The 24,645-nt window shown below is 42.6% G+C and overlaps 1 protein-coding gene across 7 annotated transcripts in view; it reads left to right on the plus strand.

Moving 5' to 3' along the window:
- Positions 1-24,645, plus strand: part of POU2F1 (POU class 2 homeobox 1) — a 231,567-nt gene that overhangs the window by 119,329 nt on the left and 87,593 nt on the right. For 6 of the 7 annotated variants that reach the window (XM_039521085.1, XM_039521086.1, XM_039521081.1 and 3 more), the window contains 5 exons: positions 433-498; positions 15,870-15,970; positions 19,984-20,037; positions 21,670-21,789; positions 23,593-23,772. In XM_039521085.1, coding sequence (XP_039377019.1) covers positions 441-498; positions 15,870-15,970; positions 19,984-20,037; positions 21,670-21,789; positions 23,593-23,772 — 513 coding nt within the window. In that variant the 5' untranslated portion in view covers positions 433-440. The remainder of the gene's footprint in view (positions 1-432; positions 499-15,869; positions 15,971-19,983; positions 20,038-21,669; positions 21,790-23,592; positions 23,773-24,645) is intronic. The other variant, XM_039521087.1, reaches the window with a different exon arrangement.

Genomic DNA, 24,645 nt, shown 5'->3' on the forward strand with positions numbered 1-24,645 from the left:
TTATGAAAAACAAAATGTATTTGGACATAGCATAAGCCAGCATTTTTTAATCTATAAATTGCTGCTTTTTTCACTAGACCTTTGCATCTATAATTCTTTCACAGTATTGGACACCCTTGCCCTGTTGAATCCTTTCTGTTATTCCCTCAACATTTTCTTGTTTTGTGTATATGGCTGCTGAGATTTATCCTTTAAAACAATGGCCCAGTCTATGACTGGAAGACTCGCCATTGCATCCCTTGGTGTTCTTGAAGTCCCTTCCAGCCCTACATTTCTGTGATCCCATCCTTGATCATCATCATTGTATGTGAGATATATGTCATTCAGGCTTGTAATATTTTATACTTAGCTTGTTAGAAAAGACAACATCAATATTTTCCACTTTATTACTTTTATATCTCTTTACCTCTCTTTACCTCTCTTTTAATCCAGACTCAAGAATGAACAATCCGTCAGAAACCAGTAAACCACCAATGGAGAGTGGGGATGGGAACACAGGTAAGAAATGAACATTTAGTGTTCAGATCTGACCTTCTGGGAGAATTGGATGGCTTTAAAAGGGAGAATCTCCTTTATTTGTATATGAATACTTGGGCTGTTTTGTGTACATTTCTTAGGGTTTTTTTTAGTCTTAGGGTATGCCTACACTACCCGCCGGATCGGCGGGTAGTGATCGATCTATCGGGGATCGATGTATCACGTCTCGTCTAGACGTGATACATCAATCCCTGAACGCGCTCCCCGTCGACTCTGGAACTCCACCAGGGCGAGAGGCGGAAGCGGAGTCGAAGGGGGAGCGGTGGCCATCAATGCAGCGCTGCGAGGATGCAAAGTAAGTCAGTCTAAGTCGATCTAAGATACGTTGACTTCAGCTACGCTATTCTCGTAGCTGAAGTTGTGTATCTTAGATTGATTCACCCCCCATACACATCCCCATCCCCAAGTGTAGACCAGGCCTCAGGGTATGTCTACATTGCAGTTAGACACTTGCGGCTGGCCTGTGCCAGGTGACTCAGGCTCGCAGGGCTCAGGCTAAAGGGCTGTTTAACTGTGGTGTAGATGCATGGGTTTGGGCTGCAGTCTGAGCTCTGGGACCCTGTGAGGTGGGAGGGTCCCAGAGTTCGGGTGGCAGCCCAAGCACACACATCTACACCACAGTTAAACAGCCCTTTAGCCCAAGTCAGCGGCATGGACTAGCCACGGGTCTCATTGCAGTGTAGTCATATCCTTAGGGACCGCTGTTTGCCATTTAATATATTAACTACAGTATATTTAACTGTTCTGTTATGCAGATCTATTGTTTCCTCACACAAAATAATAATTTTTTCCCATTCTTGCAAGGTCACCTCTATAGAGAGAGAGAGGGTTGCTGATGGGAGCTGATGTAGACTTTGACACCTATTAGGTTATTCTCTATTTTCCCTGATATCACAATTCTAGGACACTTTTACTTAAGAGTTCCCTAAAGAGCTGCTTGTAGGTGATGGAGAGTAAAGAGTTCATTATGTATTATTTTAAAATTAAAATTGTATTAAAAACATAATTCATGTTTTTACCTTTAGTTAGATTTTAAAAAATACTATTTTTTTTCTACTAGTTCCTTTCTAGATGCCATTTAATTTACTAATTCTTTTTGGAAACAAGGAGTAGAAATGAGAACTCCGAATGAAAAAGTAAATAGAATGAAATAACTCATAATTAGCCTCTCTCTGCAGACCAGTCCAGGTTATGAGTTAGGGGAAATTTTAATTGTAAGAAATCATTTCTCATTGCTTTTTAGAGAAGTCTGGGTTCATTGAATGGGATAAACAATCATTCTTTCACTTCATTTTCCTCAATAACAATAAGAGTATTCTTCCTTCATTTCAATTCTAGGAACAGTAATGAACCTGGCAATTTGCAGCATTTTATGCTGTTGATTCTCTCCATGTTCTTTGTGCAGGGCTTTAATAACATACACGTAAGGACAATTGAGTGTTCCCTGTACTAATCCAAGGCTGATGGATGTTTTCCTGTCAATAGGTGGAATCAGTCAAATTTTTTCAGCTCATTCGCATGTCTGTTCCCTGATACTGCCTTTTCAGTTTTTGTAACTTCCACAGTAGTGCTGATGCTACAGTGAGGGCTTGTCTACACTGAAAATTTATAGCGCTACAACTGTCTCGCTCAGGGGTGCGACAAAACACACCCTTGAGCGCAGCAAATTTCAGCGCTGTAAAGCGCTAATGTAAACACTGCACCAGTGCTCCCAGCCATGCCTCTCATGGAGGTGGGTTTTTTTAGAGCGCTGGGAGAGCTCTCAGTGCTCTGCCATGACTACACAAGCCATGTTAAAGCACTGCCATGGCAGCGCTGTAGCATTGCCAGTGTAGACTAACCCGGAGTCTTAAGAGTTTTGTTTTTCTGTACATAAAAATAATCCATTATGAATTTAAAAGACTCTCTGGTGTGGTTTAAAAGTTCTAATCCCTTTCAGATTCTCTCAAGTGGCCCTACTTTGGAACTGTGTAGGCTTTCTCAGGAGGACAGTGGTTCTAACTCTCCCTTTCTCCTCCAAAAGCACTGGAGCTGGAGGTGTGTGAAAGCCCTGAGGAAAATTTGATGTTCTATGTCAGTCACAGCAACTTCCTGCCTATAGCACAACCTCAGAGTAGGAACAGAACACAGAAGTGTGGTGGATAAGATACACTGGACGGAATGCACTGCCATTTGGCAGTGTGTGCAATGTAACTTTATGCTGTAAACAATTATCATGCCACTTTTTGACTAAAGTATGCAGCCAAAGAGAGTGCCATGGTTTGTACATGGGCTGTTCTTCCTCTCGTATATAGCTGTTGTAGCAACACCCTAGCTCAGTTGTAGAACAGGCTCTAACTCCTCCAGAGCTGATCACCTAAGGTAACCTGCTGATTTATGGAGATGTGTATGGATGTCTTTGCAACAACATAGGGCTATAGTTTCTGTGACTTCCTCATTTACGTTCCCTAATGATGGGAATCATTATGAGGTTAAACTTTTATATTTTGCAGTGGCATGTGTTTTGGACCTTTATAAGTATCATATCTAGTAAATTAAAATATTCCTGAGCTGTTCATTTTAGGCTCATAATTTATAAACTCAGTAGGCAAGATGACAGAACCCAGAATTTTGGAGGGTTCTCTGTATTTATTGTATTAGGTCTCATTGTTTTTGTGCTCACAAACCAGTGAAGCTAGCAATTAGTAACATTTATGAAACATTCCATCCAGGGTTCAAACACCTTACAGGCAGCACCAGGCAGCTGGCAGATGTTAATCTCAGATAATTTTATTTTTATCACTTTCAGGGCTAAAAGAAGTTACAAACTCTGCTGGTTTCCCAGTGGTGCTTGTAACTCATGTGAGTCTCTTGTGTATACACTGCCAGCAGATCTCTTAACCACAATGAATCATTGCTGTTTTTCTCTGTTTGAATCACTGATGGAGCTTATACATTTAATGACAGAAGTAGCTAAGGTGTATGGAATTTACATTTGGCAGAGATTGTAACTTCAGAAAAAATGCAATAATTGTTGGTAAAGTTAACATACCTTGCAAGGTCTATGAGACTAATAGCTAAGGTTCATAGAAGTTAGAGAAGTATTGTAGTTAGAAATTAGACAAATTGCCGTTTATGATACTTTAAACCTTTGGAACTTCAGTCAGGTCCCCCCTGCAGAGACTACAGTCTCAACAGAATGCATAAAGTAGATTGCTCCTTTTGGGGATCTCATGCAGGTTAGTGTCAGCAATGTGCCCGAATGAGACTGTAACTTTTAGTAGGGATCTCATACAAGTTTCTCAGGCACAAAAGGAGCTAGTTGCTGCTGAAGTTATGGAACTTGTGATAATCACTTGCCCTCAAACTGGGATTCCTCCCTACCCTAAACAAAACTCTGCAAACTTCTCAAATCCTGCTTCTTAACCCCAGTCTTAGCCAGGAAAGCTAACTGGATGTCCCCTGGAGGCACTGAAGGATAGAGAGAATAGCAAGCCTCTGGACATCTCTCCTAACCTCTGTCCAGGCACCTAATGGTAAATTGGGAGTCTTTTTGTCCTATAAAGAGAGAGAATGGCATAAAATTTACCTGAGGTCTTCAGTACAATTTACTGCTTTAACTAATGCCCTATATTTCCCAATGTCTGCTCTTTTGAAATAAAAAAATCACAGTTGATGACTTTAGTTTTGATTATCCTTCCATTTAATTTAAATTGAATCAACTTCTGATCACTCATTCCAAAGTTATTTCCTATGACCAATCCTGTGGCTTTGTTTTTTGGTTTGGTTTTTTTGCAGTGTAGACGTGCAGTCAAGCACATTAGACCTAGGGCATCCTGGATTTATGTGGCATTTTCCCCAGCCCCATGTCCACTGCCACTTTTCATACGCACCGACCAAGATAGCCTGGAGTATTGAGAGTTCAACCCCCCACACACCTTAAGACGTGTGGGTAGAGAGGTCAGATAGTAATTGCTATTGTTCAGAAGAATTGGGCCCCATGTCTGCTGTCTTTAAGCAGCACTAGTTTTCTGTGCTTAGCTCCTAAGCACAGTAGGAGTTGAGACTCTCTGGTCCCTTCATGCCCCTTCTGGTCTCTTGATCTTCAAAATCCATGCCAGCTACAGTCTCATCTCACCAGCTCTCTCAGAAATCTAAGGCAAGGCCCCACTTTCCCCCCTTCGACCCTCTACACCACCCCACCCTCTCTGTTTCTGTGGCAAATAGGAAATTCAGTAGTAGACTCAAGTAAGGTCCTAGGGTTCTTCCCAAAACCAAAACTGCGTTCTAAGTATAGGGGAAACAAGAGTCCATTCCCTAGATGTCAAGAGTGCTTCCAGTTTTTATTTTAATAGGACTAAGGCATTTAGAAAGTTAGTGGGTATTCACCCACGAAAGCTCATGCTCCAATACGTCTGTTAGTCTATAAGGTGCCACAGGACTCTTTGCTGCTCTGAAGACTTTCTGTAGCCTTTTGAGGATCGTTATCAAGGAAATGCCATTTCTTTTCTGCACCTGTCTAAATGGAATAAGCTGTGCATTGAGACATGTTATATATTAGCTAGGGAGTCAGTACCTAAGAGTCTTGGTGCTCACTCTACCAGAGCTTAAGGCAGCATTAATGGGATGCCTCCATAATGGTTTCATCTTAGAAAGCTGTAGGGTTGCTACCTGGATTCCTGTATACACATTTACACAGCAGTTCTCTCCTAACATGGAATCTTGATTTGATGCTTTCTTTGGGAGGGGACAGTTAATTAGAATGCCTCAGCCCAACTTCCTGGGAATATATTTCCAGGTAGAGCCTCACAAGAGGGAATATACAAGATGATACCTTGAAGGAAGAAAAAATGGTTTGTTATTTAATTACAATAGTGGTTTGTCAGGAGTGTTGCCTGTGTATATTCATGCTTACCTAACCACCTTCTCCTCTTCCTGGGAGCTCTACTCTAGTAGGATTGTGCAGTTTAGTGGAAAGAACTGAGGCAATTGGAGATGCCTTATATCCTTTACTGGGGGAGCCTCTATCTACCATCTGCAAAGATGGCTGCAGTCCCCTATTGTTTCCAGTGGGACTGAATAAGGTTGCCCTCAAACAAAGTGACTGCTCACTACTGTCATAAAGTAGGGAGGGTGACTATGGACTTTTTGTTGAGCATATGTAGACTGGTCTGTTCCCAAAGAAGAACAGAACTTGTATACAATTTGAATAATCTATAATTCATCTTTAACCAGTATTATACATTCTAAACAAAGATATTTTATATATACACACATTGACAAATCTATTAATCTTGCTACATTATCAAGAATGCTTAATCTTTTATGCAACAGCTCACATAAAGCATAATCAGGCAGCAAAGTGGGATAACTCTGCTGGATTTCCAAATATAAGACTGAGGTCTGGTCATTTTATAACACCCTTTTAATAAGTGATATTTATGAAGCTTTGAAACAGAGGAGTCAGCGAGTTTGGATGTTTGTTTTTTTAAAATATATGCTATAGGATTTATTTTCGGGAAGATCTGTGGCCTGTATTATAACAGGAGGTCAGACTAAATAATTACACCCTGGTCCCTTCTGGCCTGGGAATTTGTGTCCATCGTCCAGGCTGGAGGTGAAGGCACTTCACTGTAATTGCTACAAAGAAATTATTCTCAGGAAATTGTGTTGTCTGATATGCATAGAACATTGAAAAATTGTGGCGGGATCTGTGTTTTAAGAAAGTAAAGCCAAACACTCATGCCTTATGGACTTGTAAGAATTTAAAAAACAGATCTGAAATTTCAAAGGTCAGCTGAATGCAGTTTTTAGTTGGTCATATAAGGATATGGGGAATTTTCTCTATCACCTTTCCCTCCCAGAAGGGAAACTGAACAAACAGAAAGGTTAAAAGGAAAGGTAGACCCCAGCCTCATTCTAGCCTAGGCTGTTTGACAAACAGGAAAGTTCTGGTTTAGTGGTCTAGCAGAGGTCCACCAGTAGGCTTGAAGAAAAGAGGAGGTGAGCATTAAAAATAAGTTCATTTTGCTGCTGTTTTACTAGTTGTTTTGACTGCCATGCTTAATGTTAGTAACGTAAACTAAGGCTTAATCCAGAGTCCTTCAAGTCAATAGAAAGACTGTCATCAGACCCCTAGTCTTTAAACTTCATAGCTCACTGAAGTAAATTATTTCGGAGGGATTAAGATTTTAATATTTTAATTTGTCACAGAGACCTTTGAACATAACAAACTTTTATTTTTTAAATTGCTACCACTATTTGGCCAGAAATTGTTTTCTGATTCAGGCTTTCCACAGTAACTGTGCAGTGGAGAGTACTATAAAAGCTTTATTGTATTTGAATAAATGTTTTAAATTTGTAGAAAAGAGCAAAATTGCAAAATCCATAATCTTGCAACTACAATTTTCCAGTGTTCCTGGATGCTAGTCTACTGTATCTGTGTATTATAAGAGAGATGCAAGTAGAGGGGAGACAGTCTATTCAGTGTCTCTTGAGCTTGAGAAGGAGAATCAGAAGTCCTGATTCTATAAATGAAATGCTGTGTAATCTTGGGCTACTTTCTGTATCTAAGTTTTTTCTATCTGTAAAATAGTGATTGTATTTGTACACCTTTTGTAAAACTTTTCCTTCTGTTGAAAGGCACTATATATAATATAAATGGAGATATACCTATCTCATAGAACTGGAAGGGACCCTGAAAGGTCATTGAGTCCAGCCCCCTGCCTTCACTAGTAGGACCAAGTACCGATTTTGCCCCAGATCCCTAAGTGGCCCCCCTCCAAGGATTGAACTCACAACCCTGGGTTTAGCAGGCTAATGCTCAAACCACTGAGCTATCCCTCCCCCTAAACAGATGCATAGTATAATTATTATTATTCCTGGTATAAGTCTGTCCAATATGCACCAATGATCTTCCATTGCTAACTCTGGAGTATCTGAGTGACTGCCATTCATGTCCCGTATGGTGGTTTGATTAATGCAGCAATGTATGTGATGGAGGGAATAGATCAATCTGTTGTTCGGCTTTGAAGATGGTGCCAAAGTGGCTGAAGACACCAATGACCTCGGCTTTTTAAAGGTAGATTCCCTGCCGGGTGAGCCCTGGGAACAGTCCTTGGAGGACTTATGAGAGGAGTTTTGTGGCCTTCCTTTTGTGGCCCTGGAGGTTTGGGGCTCTGATATAGTGGAGGCTGGTTTGCAGTCTGATATAGTGGAGGCATGGTGAGCTCTCTCCATCATGAGAAGACTAAGTTTTATCTCCCTGTTTTTTCTGGCTCTGGACTTCAGTGCCAGACAGAAGGTACGCTTCTGGGCAACGTGCGATTTCCCCGAGGCAATGGATGTAGTGGGAGTGCCCATCACTTACCAGGATCACCTCCCTGTAGAACAGACATTTGAAGCTGGGAGAACTGGGCAAAACCTCCCAGTGAACAAGAACTACTATATAGTATGTATGAGAGAACTTTTATTTTTTATTTTTTTAAACTAGAAAGCTAAAATTACTACTGCTACTTACTGACTAATTAGAGTAATGCTAAGAGCTACTACAACTAACTACTTGAATAAGAAATGAGTACAACATTGAGGAAATCTCAACGGGTACAACTGTCAGAGTTCTGTCTCAGGCTGAGGCAGCTGAGAGAGAACTGAGGGCAGTTCGCCCATGTTCCTTGGGCTCACCAGGTAGGGAATCTACCTCTAAAAAAGCTGAGGTTGTCAGTAACTTCAGCCACTTTGGCACCTTCTGTTCTTCAGTCAAGTACCCGTGAGGCTGCTAGTTCCTCAGGTACCCAGGGTATTGCTAGACTGAGAGACTGCAAAGCCTCAGGCCCGGATAGATAATCGGTACAGTTAACAGACTGAGGCAGCAAGGAAAGCTCTTCCTCTGCTTCCTTGGTACCAAAGAAGTCGGTTTGGGCTCCGACCACACTTCCCTCAAAGTGCTGGAGACTCACGGTACCATCAGTGCCTTCATCATCACCTCGATGCAGACCACAGACTTGATACCGATAACACACTCAGTACCCCAGGATTTCTGTTTTCCCCGGGACCTGGCTGTATCTGAGGCACCTAGTTCTCCGTTGCTTGGCTCTGATGTGCTGTCAGTACTAAGAACATCAAGATCTCCTGAAGTTCACCCAGTACCAGTGGTTTCACTTCAGATCTCTCCAGGTGCCCCACCATTCCAGAGCAATTTATAAGAAGAGGATTCTAATGAAGACCTTGCCTCAGTGTCTCAAATATCAATTCAGGGTTCTCCCCTTCACTCCTATAGAGGCCCCTTTCCAGAAGTCTGAGACTATAACTACTTGTGGCACAAGATTACTATCAACATCTCATTGGTATGAGCACCCATGGGTGCCACCTCCACCTGCACCTTATACTTCTCCTTGGCTATATTGGGACCCTTGGGCTGCCTATCGCCAATAGCGCATTGAGCACCACCTGTCGCAGAGAGAGGCAACCTGCATCACCAGCTCCCTCCAGGAGACCTGACCTTCAAGATAAATCCTTTGAGGACCAGGGAGCTAGAGCCAATGAGGGGGTCTCTCCTGTGGCCAACATCTCATTTTCAACTCTGGATGAAGCTGTCGTGCCTCCGCCATCCTTGGCAGATGATTTTAAGCAGTTCCAGACCAGGTCAAGAGAATTGCTGACTCCTTACAGATCTCTCTTGAGGAGGTTAAAGAACCTCATCATAAGCTGCTTGATATCCTCCATTCACCCTCATCTACTTGTATAGCTTTGCCCATAAACAAAGCCCTTCTAGATCCAGCAAAGATCGTCTGGCCCACTCCAGCTACTATTCTGCCTACATGCAAGAGAGTGTATAAGATATATTATGTCACAACAAAGGACTCCGAATTTTTATTTTCTCGTCCCTCACCTAACTCTTTGGTACTCAATACAGTTAATGTACGTGGAAGGCAGCACAAGCGTCTGGACCTACTGGGTAGGAAATCTCATTCTTCAGCTTCCTTACAATTTAGAATCACCAATTACCACATGCTAATGACAAAAATTTAATCACGTAAGCTATACCAAACTGAACTCTTTTGTTGACCACTTACTGGCAGAACACGGAGCACAGAACATGGAGCAATTCCAGGCAATTATTACAGAGGACCAGTACTTGCCAGGACATCTCTACAAGCCTCTGTCAATGCCGCTGATACTGTCTCCCATTCAGTCACTACAGCAGTAGTTATGAGAAGGGCTTCCTAGCTCCAGCTCTCAAGATTTCCAAAAAAGATCCAGAATACAGTGGGGGAGCTTCCTTTTGGTGGGTTTGAGTTGGTTTTGGACAGCATAGATGAATCTATGGTTCATCCCTAAGAACTCTAGGGCTGCCTTGCATTTTATTGGTATCTATATAAACACACCTACAAGAGGTAGCTCAGCAAGTCCCAGATGGCTCAGAGAGCCTGTTCTGCTCAATTTCTTACCTCCCAGGAGCCATATGAACTGCATCAAAAGAGACCCAGATTCCAGAGAAGGAAACCGTCCACTTCTCAGCCTTCCACTTTCACCCTTCCACCTCCAATTTGTCAACATCCTTCCTAAAATGTGACGTCCAGAACTGGACACAATACTCCAGTTTAGGCCTAATCAGTGCAGAGTAGAGTGGAAGAATTACTTCTCATGTCTTGTTTACAACACTCCTGTTAATACATCCCAGAATTGTTTGCTTTTTTTGCAATAGCATTACACTGTTGACTCATTTAGCTTGTAGTCCACTATGACTCCCAGATCCCTTTCTGCAGTACTCCTTCCTAGGCAATCATTTCCCATTTTGTATGTGCGCAACTGATGGATTGCTCCTTCCTAAATGGAGTACTTTTCAGTTGTCCTTCTTGAATTTCATCCTATTTACTTCATACCATTTCTCCAGTTTGTCCAAATCATTTTGAATTATAATCCTATACTCCAAAGCACTTGCAATCCCTCCCAGCTTGGTATCATCTGCAAACTTTATAAGTGTACTCTGTATGCCGTTATCTAAATCATTGATGAAGATATTTAACAGAACTAGACCCAGAAATGATCCCTGTGGGACCCCACTTGTTATGCCCTTCCAGCATGACTCTGAACCACTGATAACTTGCTGCACCCAACCTGAGAGTGAGAACTCTGTTTTTCTTGGACAATTCTCTGGGAACAGTTTTCCAACCAGTTTTGCACTCCCATTATAGTAGCTCCATCTAGGTTGCATCATAACGACAGACACCTCTCTGCTAGGGTGGGTAGTGCATCTAGATGCTCATGCGACCCAGAGCAAGTGAACATCGCAATACATCAACCTCCTGGAACTCAGAACGATTGGGTAGGCCTGTCTCTAGTTTCTACCACTTATCAGGGACAAACACATAAAGGTCATAATGGACAACTTATCATGCATGTTTTACATCAATCACCAAGGAGGAGCAAGATCGCCCTCACTCTACAGCAGGGGTCCCCAACACGGTGCCCGCAGGGGCATCTTAATGCACCCGCGTCCTGGCCCCCGGGAGAGCACCCGCCGAAATGCCGCTGAATTTCAGCGGCATTTCGGCAGGGACGCCTCTCGATGACACAGCTTGCCGTCGACAAGTGATGTCACCGAGAGGCGTCGCCCCCGAATTTCAGCAGGGATACCTCTCAATGACGTCAGTTTCTGTCGACAAGTGGCGTCATCAAGAGGCATCGCCCCCAAATTTCGGCAGCAACACCTCGATGATGATGCTTGCCATCGACAAGTGATGTCATCGAGAGGCGTCGCCCCCGAATTTCGGCAGGGATACCTCTCAATGACGTCAGTTTCTGTCGACAAGTGGCGTCATCAAGAGGCATCGCCCCCAAATTTCAGCAGCGACACCTCTCGATGATGCTGCTTGCCATCGACAAGTGATGTCATCGAGAGGTGTCGCTCCCGAATTTTGGCGGCGACAGCTCAAGATGTCACTTGTCAATGGCAAGCGGCGTCATCGAGAAGCGTCGCCGCCGAAATTCGGCGGCATTTCGGCGGGTGCTCCACCGCCACAGTGGTCCTTCGTCTGGTGCCCGCCAGACGAAAAGGTTGGGGACCACTGCTCTACAGCAAGGCTGTCAAGCTTGGAAATTGGTGCATACAGAAACAGATCACCACCACAGCGGCCTACCTTCCAGGGGATCAGCATGTGACCATGGATGCACTCAGCAGGCACTTCTTCCAAGGCCACAAGTGGGAAATAGACAACAGCACATTATATCACATATTCTGTCAATGGGGCATCCCTCGGATAGACTTGCTCACCACAGAATGAAACAAGAAACATACCCAGTTTTGCTTGAGAGGCGGACTGGGTCACCAGTCCTTGGGGGGGTGGGGGTGGGGACGGGGGGAAGATGCTTTTCACCTTCATTGGTCAGCTCTCTTGTACGCATTCCCATTGACTCCTTTAATAGCCAAAGTTATGTACCAAATACAAAAAGGCAAAGCCAGAATTATCCTAGTAATTCCAATCTGGCCCTGACAAATATGGTTTCCTTACCAGATTCAGCTGGCTATTTGCTCACCAGTTACTCTCCCTGCCGCTTCTCATCTCCTGATGAAGACACGCTATGCCGATGGGAGACTGCACTCCCATCGGTGTTGTTATTCCATGTCAGCAAGAAGTGGAAGCTATGTCGGCAGAAGAGTGTCTCCCGCCAATATAGCGCCAGTGTGGACAGCACAGAACTTGCATTGGGAGGGGAAGAAGGCTTTTTGAGCAACAGAAGTTGGATCAACAGAATCCAACAGAAGTTGGAGCAACAGAAGTTGGATCAACTTAAGCGGTAGTGTAGACCTGCCCTAAGAGTGGTTCACCTGTGCAGTGCTATATAACAGTGGCATGGGGCATGAAGCTGACTAGCATGCATATGCGGGCTGAACAGACACTGCTATGAGAAATCTCTGATCAAAGGTGCAGGGGGCACTAGCACATCTTGAGTGGAGCACCCGTAGTGGGGCATACCTCAAAGAACCACAGTTACTACACAGGGTGAGTAACCATTTTTTTTTAAAGTTCACTGGATAATAGTGAGTGTTTATTTTTAAACCTTTTTTAATATTTTTATTTAATTAACTTTTAACAGTTGCAGGAAATTATGGGAGTGTTAGACAATAAATAATGACAGTGGACACTGAGATTCAAAAAGGTAAAGCTTTATAACTGTTAAAACACAAGTTGTCATCAACATGTGTCAAAATATACGAAGTAAATATCTTTAAATCAAATTCTAGTAAATTCTCAAGCAGCGTTTTTCTTACTTTACCTAACTGTAAATTTCTATTATCAGTGGAAATATTTTTTCATCAGTTTGGTGAAATTGATGTTTACAGACATTTACCGATAAAATCTAATCCTCCCAAGCCTAAGTATATGCCTCCTTGATTTTCCTGAAAATAAGCCATACTTGCTTTCATGGATTTTTAAAGTGATGCCTAAGTCCCATGATATAACAACTACATCTCTTTCATTTTAGTCAATAACCCAGATATGCTAGTCACAATTTTTAATCTGAATAGATGTGGCCCGGGGGTGTGGGGATATTCAGTGGTGGTGTAGCTGTGTCGGTCCCAGGATATTAGAGAGACATGGTGAGTGCGGTAATATCTTCTATTGGACCAACTTCTGTTGGTGAGAGAGACAAGCTTTTGAGCTACTCAGAGCTCTTCTTCAGCTAAATAAAAGGTCGAACAGATTAGCATAAGTAGTTAGCACATATTCTAAGGGACCATTCAAGGTGAAGAGGCCTGTTAATATTACTGTAGTCATAGGACAAAAGTGGGGGCTAGTGGGTATGGGATTGTTATAATAAGCCATGGGCACTCATGCACTGGTTGAGCACCTATCCATCACCGGTAGACAAAATCTGATAGCAGTACAGTGATCCTACTGAGATTTCCTCCAAATCTGAGCACTTTTTTTTCCTCATTTTAGTCACCCCATTTCTTAGAAGATTAGGGTAATTATAGGCCTGTCATTCTGACATCGATCCCAGGCAAGATAATGGAGCAGCTGATATGGGACTCGATTAATTATAATATTCTCCTTTAATTCTTTATTAATGTCAATCAACATGGATTTATGGAAAATAGATCCTTTCAGATTAACTTGATATATTTTTATGAGATAAGTTTGGTTGATAAAAGTAATAGTATTGATGTAATATACTTAGACTTCTGTAAGACATTTGACTTGGTACCGCACCACATTTTGATAGGGAAAAAAACGAAAAAGATATAAAATGAACATGGTGTATTTTAAATACATTAAAACTGGCTAACTGATAGGTCTCAAAATGTAATTGTAAATGGGGAATCACATCAAGTGGGTATGTTTCTCAGAGTCCCACAAGGATCGACTCTTGGCCTTACACTAACATTTTTACCAGTTACCTGGAAGAAAACATAAAATCATGACTGACAAAATTTTCAGATGACTCACACATTGGAGTGGTAAATAAGGAAGAGGACAGGTCACTGATACAGAGTGATCTGGATCACTCAGTAAGCTGGGCTCAAGCAAACAATATACATTTGAATAACCTAAATGTAAATGTATACATTTAGGAACAAAGAATGTAGGCCATATGTACAAGATGGGGGACTCTATCCTGGGAAGCAGGGATTCTGAGAAAGATTTGGTGGTCCTGGTGGATAATAAGGTAAACATGAGCTCCTAGTGTAATGCTGTTGCCAAAAAGGGCTAATGCATCCTTGGATGTATAAACAGGAATCTTGAGTAAGAGTAGAGAGGTTATTTTACTTCTGTATTTGGCACTGGTGCAACTACTGCTAGAATACTGTGTCTAGTTCTGGTGCCCACAGTTCAAGAAGGATACCGATAAATTGGAGAGGGTTCTGAGAAGAGCCATGAGAATGATTAAAAGATTAGAAAAATATGCTTTATGTAGTAATGGTCGCAAAGAGCTCAATCAAAGAGAAGATTAAAGTATGATTTGGTTAGTCTGTGGGTACCTACATGGGGAACAGATGTTTGATAATGGGCTCTTCAGTCTAGTATAGAAAGGTATAACATGAGCTGATGCCTGGAATTTGAAGCTAGTTAAATTCAGACTGGAAATAAGGTGTACATTTTGAACAGTGAGAGTAATTAACCATTAGAACAATGTAGCAAGGGTCCGAGTGGATTCTCCATCACTGGCAATTTTTAAATCAAGACTGGATTTTTAGAAAAAATATGCACTAGGAATTTGTGAAAAATCTATGACCTGTGTTATACAGGATGTCAGATTAGATAATCACAGTGGTTCCTTCTGGCCTTAGAATCTATGTATTGTATCATCTGCTACAGAACTTCAGTGCAATTTTATAAACTGGAAATATCCTTTTCCATAGTCACCAGTAGTCCAGGAGGATGTTGTAGTGTGGGTGGTAATAATATCAACAGTGTACCAAAACAGTTGTCTACAATACTTATTCTATTGTCTTCATGTAACATGGAGGAATGATTCCTGAAACCACCGTACAGCTGTTTTTAGCAGAAGAAAAAAACTTTGACAATATCTTGGAGAAAAGTTTCCGATACTTTTCATTTCTCTCAACCAGATGTGCCAGCATTAGCTTTTGGGCTTTCCCTTCTTCCAGGCCTGGGCGGGAAAAGAGTGCAAAGAGGCAATCAGTTCTAAATTATTTCAAAGTGGATAAAAGATAATAGAGCAAGAGCAATCTAGTGTAACAAGATCTCTGCACAAATATTCATCGGAACACTGGTATATAGTTATCAGGAGGACTATGTCCCCATGTTCTAATGCACATGTGGCACTATTATTTCCCTGTTGTCTTCTCCCCTCACCCTTCACTTTCTTGAAAAGAATCCTTTTTTTCCTTAAATACATTTACGCATGAAGCGCTTTGAGTTCTACTGGTGAAAAAGAAGTAGGGATTGTGTTATTACCACTATGATCCTTGTTTTTCGCAGAAGTCTAAACTTCAAAATTGCCATCAGCAGCAATTAGGTAGCGGGTACTTGCAAAACTGAACTATGAGTTTAACCCTTGGCACATACAGTTACAGAGCATCCTGTTGTGAAACCATTGTCAGCACTGATAGCGCAGGGTGATCAAGATGATAGGCATTAAGGGTGCTATGAAATTGCTTATGTTTGACTGGCTGGGAGTGACAGTGCTGCTGGGAGTGACAGTGCTTCTTTCATTTCTGGGGAGACTCAAACCCTTGTTGTTTTTGGAGGATGTTTCATGGAATTCAGAGTTAGAAGTCCAGAGTAGCAAGAGACTTCAGCAAGAATTAATTTAAAATTTCTTAATATAATTTCTTTTTTGAGTCCTGTTAAACAGTTTTGTAATTTCTTCTGCCTCTTCAGGCACACAGACAAATGGCCTGGACTTTCAGAAGCAGCCTGTGCCCGTTGGAGGGGCAATCTCTACAGCCCAGGCTCAGGCCTTCCTTGGACACCTTCATCAGGTAAAACCAAGACACTTTTTAAACTGGAGGTGGTTTGGGAAAGAAGTGGATGGAGAAAGATTTTTTTTTTTCCTGTACAGTTGGCAGCTGAATCCATGAGTAGTGTAGGGGAGCACTGTCATCCTGAGTAGGATGTGAGATTTTTTTTTTTTCTGCCTGCTAAATGTTAGAGACTAGTCATGAATTATTGTACTGGTCTGTAGCCCACATATCAAATACACTGAGAATTATTATTGGGAAATAGCTCTTTTGGAAACTTTTAGATAACAGATGCCACCACAGGGCCATATTACAGATGAGAGTACCTATAATTAAAACACCATATGCCTTTCATAGTTCTTTCAAAAATCTGGAGACGAGCATAGGAAATGAATACTCTGGAAAGGTACAGGCCACTAGGATTTAATGTTTACTCCTCTTTGGAAAAGTGTCCATTAGAATCACGAGTGTCCAAAGACAAGGCCAGAATTGGTCTCTTCTCTTAAGAATTATATTTGCCCAATAACTGTTCCAACATGGACCTGGAACTTGTCAATGCCTAGTTAAAGAAAGGAGAAGTGATAGTGAGGGCTACGAGTACACAGTTCAAGTCCTCCTGTTGCTTCCCATGCTCAAGGAAAGCTTAAAATGATGGAAATAGACAAGCATATGTTTCTACAAATTTGAGTCCTTTTTAGGAAGATTTATTTCATGGAGTTGTTTTCCTTAGGATATTCAGGCTTCTGTTTCCCTTAATTGCTTCTCTACAGCCCCTATTCTTACAGAGTCAAAGCTATACTTCAGAGGTAGGGTGTCAGATCACACTTAGGATCTGAGAACAAATGTCTTTCCCTTCCTTGGCACCAGGTTTAAACTTAAAATTACTGGAACTAATTGGCTGACCCCATGTGTTCAGGGTCTGGGGTTACGCAATTGTTACGGTATAAATTAAGGTACTCAGGCTTTTATGTTCACTTTCAAGAGCGCAGAGCTGCCATTTTATTGTACTGAGCATTCAGTACTTTTTTGTCACAAAATTATAATTTTCCAAAGGATAGAGATTTACCTAGGACCTTTGGAATAACAGTGTGAATGTTTGAGTACACCGAACCAATAGGCTGTTTGAGAATGCCGTTCTTGCACACTTCACTCTCAGTACCCTGAAGGTTGTATGTCAGTATGGTATGCAAATTCAGGAGCGCTGAAGGTCTTTTTTGTGTTTCCAGTACAGTTTGTTTTAATGTTCATTTGTCATATGAACTTACCTGAAATCAATAACTTTTATCAGTACAGTATTTTGTCACCTTGCCCTGAAAAGTATTTTTTTTTAATGTTGCTAAGACCCTAACTTTTATTGTGACGATGTATGCTGCATTTCTTGAATCTCTAGTTTCAAGAAATCTCCAAGTCTTCTTTTGATACATCTCGCAATGGCCAGTGTCAGGCTGGCTAGCACCTTAGATATGAACTATTAGTGTCTTCCATTATAGGAATTCTTAGTGGTGACAGCTGTGATTACTCTCAAGATGGAGTGCTTTACTGACCAATGCCAAATACAATACAAGGTGCCATTCAGAAACAGTCTTATAAAATACTCTAATAGGAAAGTGTGTGCATAGGGTTATGGAGATGGGTGGGGGGGAGAGAGAACAACACGATCTATGTTCAAGTGTGTGCTGGCTGCACTTAGGTCTCTTAAGTTTGTAAGGTCAACCTTTAGTGCTGAGAAAGGTAAAAATAATTATATCCAGGCTATTTCACTAGGACAGCAGTTTGATTAGGCTGTTTGGGCTGTATGTTGTTGAAATCTCAGAACACAACAGGCAAGGCAAATTAAACTTAACTTCTAGAGATGAGCTCTGTTTGGCAACAGAGGAAATGCGGAAAACCTTATAGAAACGTATGAAACATTACAAGAGATGGCTCTGTAAGGTCAGAGCTGCCACAGCATGGAATTTTTGTATTTGGATCTGAATTAAAGCTCTCCAACCCACACAAGCCAACAGGAAAGCAAGTATAGTTAAATATGTTATTACTCTCATGCAACACATCTCAGTATAGGGATGTCTTCCTTTTCTTAAAGGACAGCATATCACATTTGATCATTTGTTTTTCTTGTACTCATTATGTGTTTCCTGGTTCCCAGTAAAGCAGTGGATTTCAAGCATGGTCAGTGACGAAATAGTCTACAGGCTATAATCCCGCCCTTTGGAAGAATTGGCAATTACGTAACATTCTTCCTTCCTAGTAGGAGTGATGCTGATGATGGTAACATGAATAGAGTTATTGAAGCTGACTACAGTATATGAGCGTATAACTTATGTGGTAACAGGAGAGAGAATCTTTTTCCTGTTCGTAATATTTTTGTCTCTATCTTGCTTTTAAAAATCCCAAGTTCTGGAATGTTGCGTTCATTTCACTTTCCTGCTCCCCCCATTCCCCTCCCCCAAAACACTTTCCTGGGAGTATTGGCCCAGGTCATCGATCTCAAAAATTGAATTTGAGTTTGAGTACACTTCAGTCAATGCTGCCCTTGTTAAGGGTATCCTGTCCTCTGTATGTAATTTCTTTTTGCAGTGTTTAGGGACAGTGAGAGTGCCTGGGTCGTGGACTGATGGGTGAGAACAGTTTTTATGTGGTATAAGAGGTTCCTGCTTGTAAATTTCCATTGTGTGATGTAAGGAAGGTGGTGAATGCAGCATGCGTATTTGGGGTAATGTCTGTTCTGAAGTCAAGAAGTTGATTAATAGGGTTTTCATTTTAAGAACGTAGGAGATTTCTACATAAAAATTATATTTCCCAAAGAAGACTCACCCACCCAAAAATGCTCCTTTCATAGTCAGATTCACATCACCATCCAGAGGTCCTAAACCAGGGGTGGGCAAACTACGGCCCGCGGGACTGTCCTGCCCGGCCCCCGAGCTCCTGACCCAGGAGCAGGGGCGGCTCTAGGCACCAGCAAAACAAGCTGGTGCCTAGGGCGGCAAAATATAGGGGGCAGCAAAAGGCTGGGGCCCCAGCTCATCTTGCCGCTGCGAGCCGAGGAGCGGCCCGTCCCCTGCAGCCGGGGCAGGGCCGCGCTACCGGCTCCGCTTGGGGGAGAGGGATGGCCCCTTACCGGTAGCGCGGCCCCGCCTGGCTGCAGAAGACGGGCCGCTTGTTCGCGCCCGGGTCCTAAACAGCGCAGCAGCAGCTTGGCTGGGGGGGTGGGGCTGAGCTCCGCCCTGCTCAAAGCCGTCTGGTGAGGGGGCGGGGCTGCGAGCTCCGGGCCAAGCGGAGGCAGCTGAGCTCCGCCCGGAGCTCACCGCCCCGCCCCCTCACCACGCGGCTCTGAGCGGGGAAGAGCTCAGCCCCCTCCGGAGCCACGCGGCTGCCGCGCTGGGCAGGGCCGCTTCTCGAGGCGCGCAGTGAGCTGGGGGTAAGCAGCCAGGGCCGGGGGGGGGGGCACTAAGGGGCAGGGAGTCCTGGGGACACTCAGGGGGCACAGGTTCTGTGGGGGGGGCGGTCAGGGGCCAGGGAAGGGGGGTTTGGATTGGGGGGGTCTCAGGGAGGTGGTTGTCAGGCACCCCCTGACCCCCTTACCCCCCAGGCCCAGCTCTGACCCCCAGCTCCAAGCCCAGCCCCTCTGAGGTGGGCACCCCCCCAAACCCATCCTCCCCACTCAGCCCTGACTCCCAGCTCCAAGCCCAGCCCCTCGGATCTGGGCACCCCCCCCTGGATAAGGGGTGGGGGGCAGGCTGTTTGGGAGGGGGCACAATCTTCCCTACCTGGCCCTCCATACTGTTTTGCAACCCCAATGTGGCCCTTGGGCCAAAAAGTTTGCCCACCCCTGTCCTAAACTGACAGAATCTTTTCTCAGTAAGAGGTGGACAGATAACACTGTGCAAGGTCCATATGGACTTGTGTGTAATATTTCTCAGCACTGCCCCTACTTTCAGCTACTGCAGAATGTTTTACGGGGTCCTTGTTTCATCTTTCAAAGCTTTATATGACCGTTACTTCATTTCATCTCAGTTCTTTGCACTGTGTTGTAGGTCCAGCTCGCTGGAACAAGTTTACAGGCTGCTGCTCAGTCCTTAAATGTACAGGTAAGGACTGCCCCTCCTTCTCCCATTCTCCATCAAGTATCTGTTTCATTAAAGATAGTTTTCAGGCTGCAAGCTGTCCCATTCTAAATACATTTGCTTGGGTTTGTAAAATAAAAGAGAGGTTGAGTAGTAATAGTTTCACAGCTGCAGAACAGATTGGGTGATGGTCAGCAGTAGGAGCTGGTTAATTCATTGGTGCTAATAATTTTGTGTCAGAGGTTAGTGAGCTGTTGTAAATAGTTCTCATGCTTCATTACAAACTCCAATAATCTCACATGTTCCTTGATTCCAACCTTATTTTAATCATAGATTACTTTGCAAGCTGTTTTTGAAAGCTGAACATAGGGGGCCGATGTAGCATTGATTTTTAAGGTTGCTGGTGTGGATCACTTGGGTTTCCTACAGCATCAAGTAAATTATACCTAGTAATTTAAAAATAAACTGGGCTACTTGCTCCTCATTGATCTGCATGATATAGAAAAGCATTCAAACTTTGTGTGATGCAGTATGCTCCATAGCATTTCAATCAACCTACTGCTTCCTTTCAATACAATATTCAAGCAACATGCCGAAAGGGGAAAGGGATGTAGTTTTATTGAAAACTGGTTTCAATACTGCAGTATACTAAAGAAATGGGATAGTGCATTCCATGAAGCCAAATAGAACATGGACCCAGTTACATGTGATGATGCTTTAGAAAGAAGGAGAAATACAGTGATCTTCCTTTTTAAGAGAAAGGAGGCAGAAAATTGCCTTGGTTGCCATGGTAAACTTCCATCCCTGAGAGAGATGTTGGCAAACAGGCTGTATCACTAGTGCAGAATGTTTACAGTCCTATGCTGTAATTATCTCTCAGTGACTGGCAGAATTAATCAGAGGCTTTATGTTAATTAGCCTCCTCTGCAGTCCCCAAAACAGGTGGTGGAAAATATGCAAATCTATGCAGAATTTTAATGCTCTGCATAACCAGTTTTAATTACCATAAAACCCTCTCTTTCCTCTTCAGACACTCTCTTGCATTTCCTCCCTCATGGCTGCAGTATTCTCTTCTCCGTTTTTAAAAAAAACAAACTAATTTTAAGTAAAACACGCTGCACAGCTATATAAATGCTTAATTTTTTATTTTAAGACCATTTGTGTTGGGCTTCTTGCTAGATTTAGTGAAGCATATGAGGGAATTTCAAACCAGTCCCCCGTTTAGCTAGCATTCTGTTGACTTAATGTCCTTAATGCAGATGTTTGAAAAACATATACTCCCTTCACTCCATTGTTCTGGATTTTAGTCCGTGAATAATTTTAAGAGCTTTGCGGTGGGCAAATATTTTTTCTTTGTGGTAAAAAGTAGCATCAACTTCAGTGATGCTGCAGCAAACAAAGTGAAATCTGAAAATATTTCAGGTACAAAAGAACTGAGTGTTTTATTTTGTTTTAACCCTAAGCTGTGTTAGCTACACATGTTGGAGCAGTCATAGCTGAGATGGTGGGCAGAAAGAGCCATTTCTTAAACCCACACTTAAAATGAACCCAAGGGCTTTTTGTATGCAGATGAAAGATTTTGATGTACAGTGTAGAGATAGTAGTGTACACATTAACATCTGTTTTACACTATAAAGAGTTATATTTTTTTCCTAGTCTAAATCTAATGAAGAATCTGGGGACACCCAGCAGCCAAGCCAGCCTTCCCAGCAGCCTTCAGTGCAGGCGGCCATACCCCAGACCCAGCTCATGCTGGCCGGAGGACAGATCACCGGGGTAAGGTTTACCCAAGAGAATTGTAGTAAGCCTCCTGTCTGGCAGTACTGCTATCATTCGCCATCCAATTAGAATCGCCCACCAACAGATAGTAGAATGGCTGTCCAAGGTTACTGTCATTTCATTAAAGAGGAACTTTCACACAGGTGGCAAGGGGAGCGAGAACATTTGTATATAAAAAGCAGTCTGCTTGTCAGTAGTTCTTATTGCCTGGTGTTTGTTGGAGAAATGTGTATTACAATATTAGAATTTCTTGGTTCCTATTCATTCTCTCCTACTTGACCCTGCAATGAAATCAGAACTCTAGGTTTGACATTAGACTATTGAAGTCATGGATATCAGAAAGTCAACATTTTGACTTTACTGTGGGACCATATAGAAGCATGAGAGGGAAACACCATGTCAAAATGTGAGTATATGTGTAGCAAAAGTGATGGAAACTTTATATCCCAAAACTTTTTAAATATTTTGCAAAGGTCATAAAGTTTGTGTTTTCTGAGCAACTCGATCTTTAGATACCATCAACCTTTTTGCTTATGCTCACAGAATTCAGCCCCTCCATTTAACCTGTCAGTCTTGATTTTTCTAGAGTTTTTTGTTTGTTTTTAAATAGTAAAGTTTTGGGGGTGTGGAAGTTTTGTTTTTGTTTTTGTTTTTTAAGGGTAGTTGTGCTTGTGGCAACCGCCAGAAGTGTTTAAAATGAATTAGAAAAACAAACTTGAGAGGATTGGTTTGGTTGGAGAGGTTATTTCCATTTCATCAGCTCTTCAGATTGAGGTTTTTGCCCATGAATGGGGTATTAGGAGATTATTCCATCAATGCATTGGGTCTATGATTTAAATTGTTGGGTGATGTCACCTGCAAACTTGAATGGTGCCATGTCTAATTCAGTCCTGTTTGCTGCAGAATCCTCAAAGTAGAATAGATGTGTAAATGATCCAGGCCCACATTTAATGGGTTTTGTTTAATTTAGTTTGTATTTTACTATGTTAAAGTACATTTGCTTTCAACAACAACAAAAATTACGTGGTGGAAGGAAGTTATTAAAACCTATTCTAAATAAGTCATTTTTGTTTTGTCTGATGAATGTCTGTAGTACTGAGACATTCAAAACTCCAGGTTTGTGTAGATGAGGATTGTATTAAATATGGACATCAGGATTCATTTATATGTAAAGGAGAGACTAGCCACCTGTTTCATAGAGATAATGTGTTTTGGAAGATGAAGGGATGTAAACTTGCCAACTCTATTCTGGTTTGTTTGTTTGTTTTTTTTTAAAAAGGCAGATGGGAGGGGAGACTTGAAGTGAAACAAATGGAGCTCATATTCTTCACTTATATCTTAGGACATAATGGAAATGATGGAATATGGCAGGGATTCATGCTAATGTGAAGCAGCTGGGATGTTATCAGTTCATTCAGTAGCCATAGCCAGCACTCCTGCTTTTCTTTCATCTGGCTAATCACTTGCTGCTCTGTTTGGTGTACATTTCCTTTCAAATCCTGTCAGGGCTGATTCTTTCTTTTTGCCTGCTAGTTAATTACCTTTTTTGCATGAACCTTGGAGTAGAGCTGTGGAGAAGCTTGCGTGATTCCTCAGGTTCTGATTGCAGCATAACACTTAGTTTCAATGCTTCTACCAAAATTGTGCTGTAGGTTGATTGCTATGTTATGTTGAGTAGCCAGCTGCCCTTACATAAGGTGCCTGGGTTGGCCAATGTCCGTTACCTGATTAATAGCTGGTAGTTTGTAATGGGAACAATTCTTTCTGCTGTTAATGACTGTTTGTTCTATTTTTTTCTAGCTCACGTTGACGCCAGCCCAGCAGCAGTTATTATTACAACAGGCACAGGCACAGTTGCTGGCGGCTGCAGTGCAGCATTCAGCCAGTCAGCAGCACAGCGCTGCAGGCGCCACCATCTCGGCCTCCGCTGCGACGCCGATGACGCAGATTCCTCTTTCTCAGCCAATACAGATTGCACAGGTGAGCACTGGAGCTTGTGTGGGTTGAGGGAAGCAGATTTAACTTGAAAAAACACACCCACTTGTTCTTCAAGTGGCTTCTATATATTTTTACTTGTGGGATCACAGGCTTCCAGAATCTTTTGTGTTGAGCAGTGTCCCCTGGGATCGCTCATTCCTCTCTTCTTCTCACCCCTTCATGGAGGACTTCAGGGATCTAAAAAGGTTTGTCTCAACTATCCCTCAGTTCTATTTCACTGCTTATGGTGCCACAAACTTTTATCACACACCTTGTCCTCAACACTTCCCTTGTTGTTTTTCACTTTTTCTTTTTGGGGCCTATTTTTGTTTGTAGTTAGTTAGTTTTTCTTAAGAAAGAAGGGAAAGAAACGATGCTCATATGAAATGGGAATTGTAGGACGAACAAGAGCAGGAGGGTGGCCTTGTACCCCCACTGACTTGGAAGGCTCTTCATGCTAAGTCAGCTATGTGCTGGACTTAACTCACCACACCGGCTGTGTTCTTCATGCCAGTGTCTCTAAGATTCCTGGATCCATCCTGGTGCATCAGGTCCAGCATCAGAGATCCAGCACCCTTTGTCACTGGAGAACTGCTTGCCAAAATGATTCTGGTGCCTGGATCCACCCAGGTTGAAGTCCTGTACTGAGGGTCTGGCACCCTTACTTCTGAAGAACTCCTAACCAAAGTGAGTATGTGCCTGGCAGGAGTGGCAGTGAAGTCCTTGGGTCTGTCCAGGATGACATAGTCCACTGTGGAGGACTTGGCACCGTTGATTCTGTGCTTAACATGTACAGTATGGAAGTCTCTAGATCCCTCCAGACATGAGTAACCAAATGTGGATCACAAGGTTCTGTAATGAAACCTGTTGCTGGCC

The sequence above is a fragment of the Mauremys reevesii genome, linkage group 1 (genome assembly GCF_016161935.1).
Source record: "Mauremys reevesii isolate NIE-2019 linkage group 1, ASM1616193v1, whole genome shotgun sequence".
NCBI classification, from domain to species: Eukaryota; Metazoa; Chordata; order Testudines; family Geoemydidae; genus Mauremys; species Mauremys reevesii.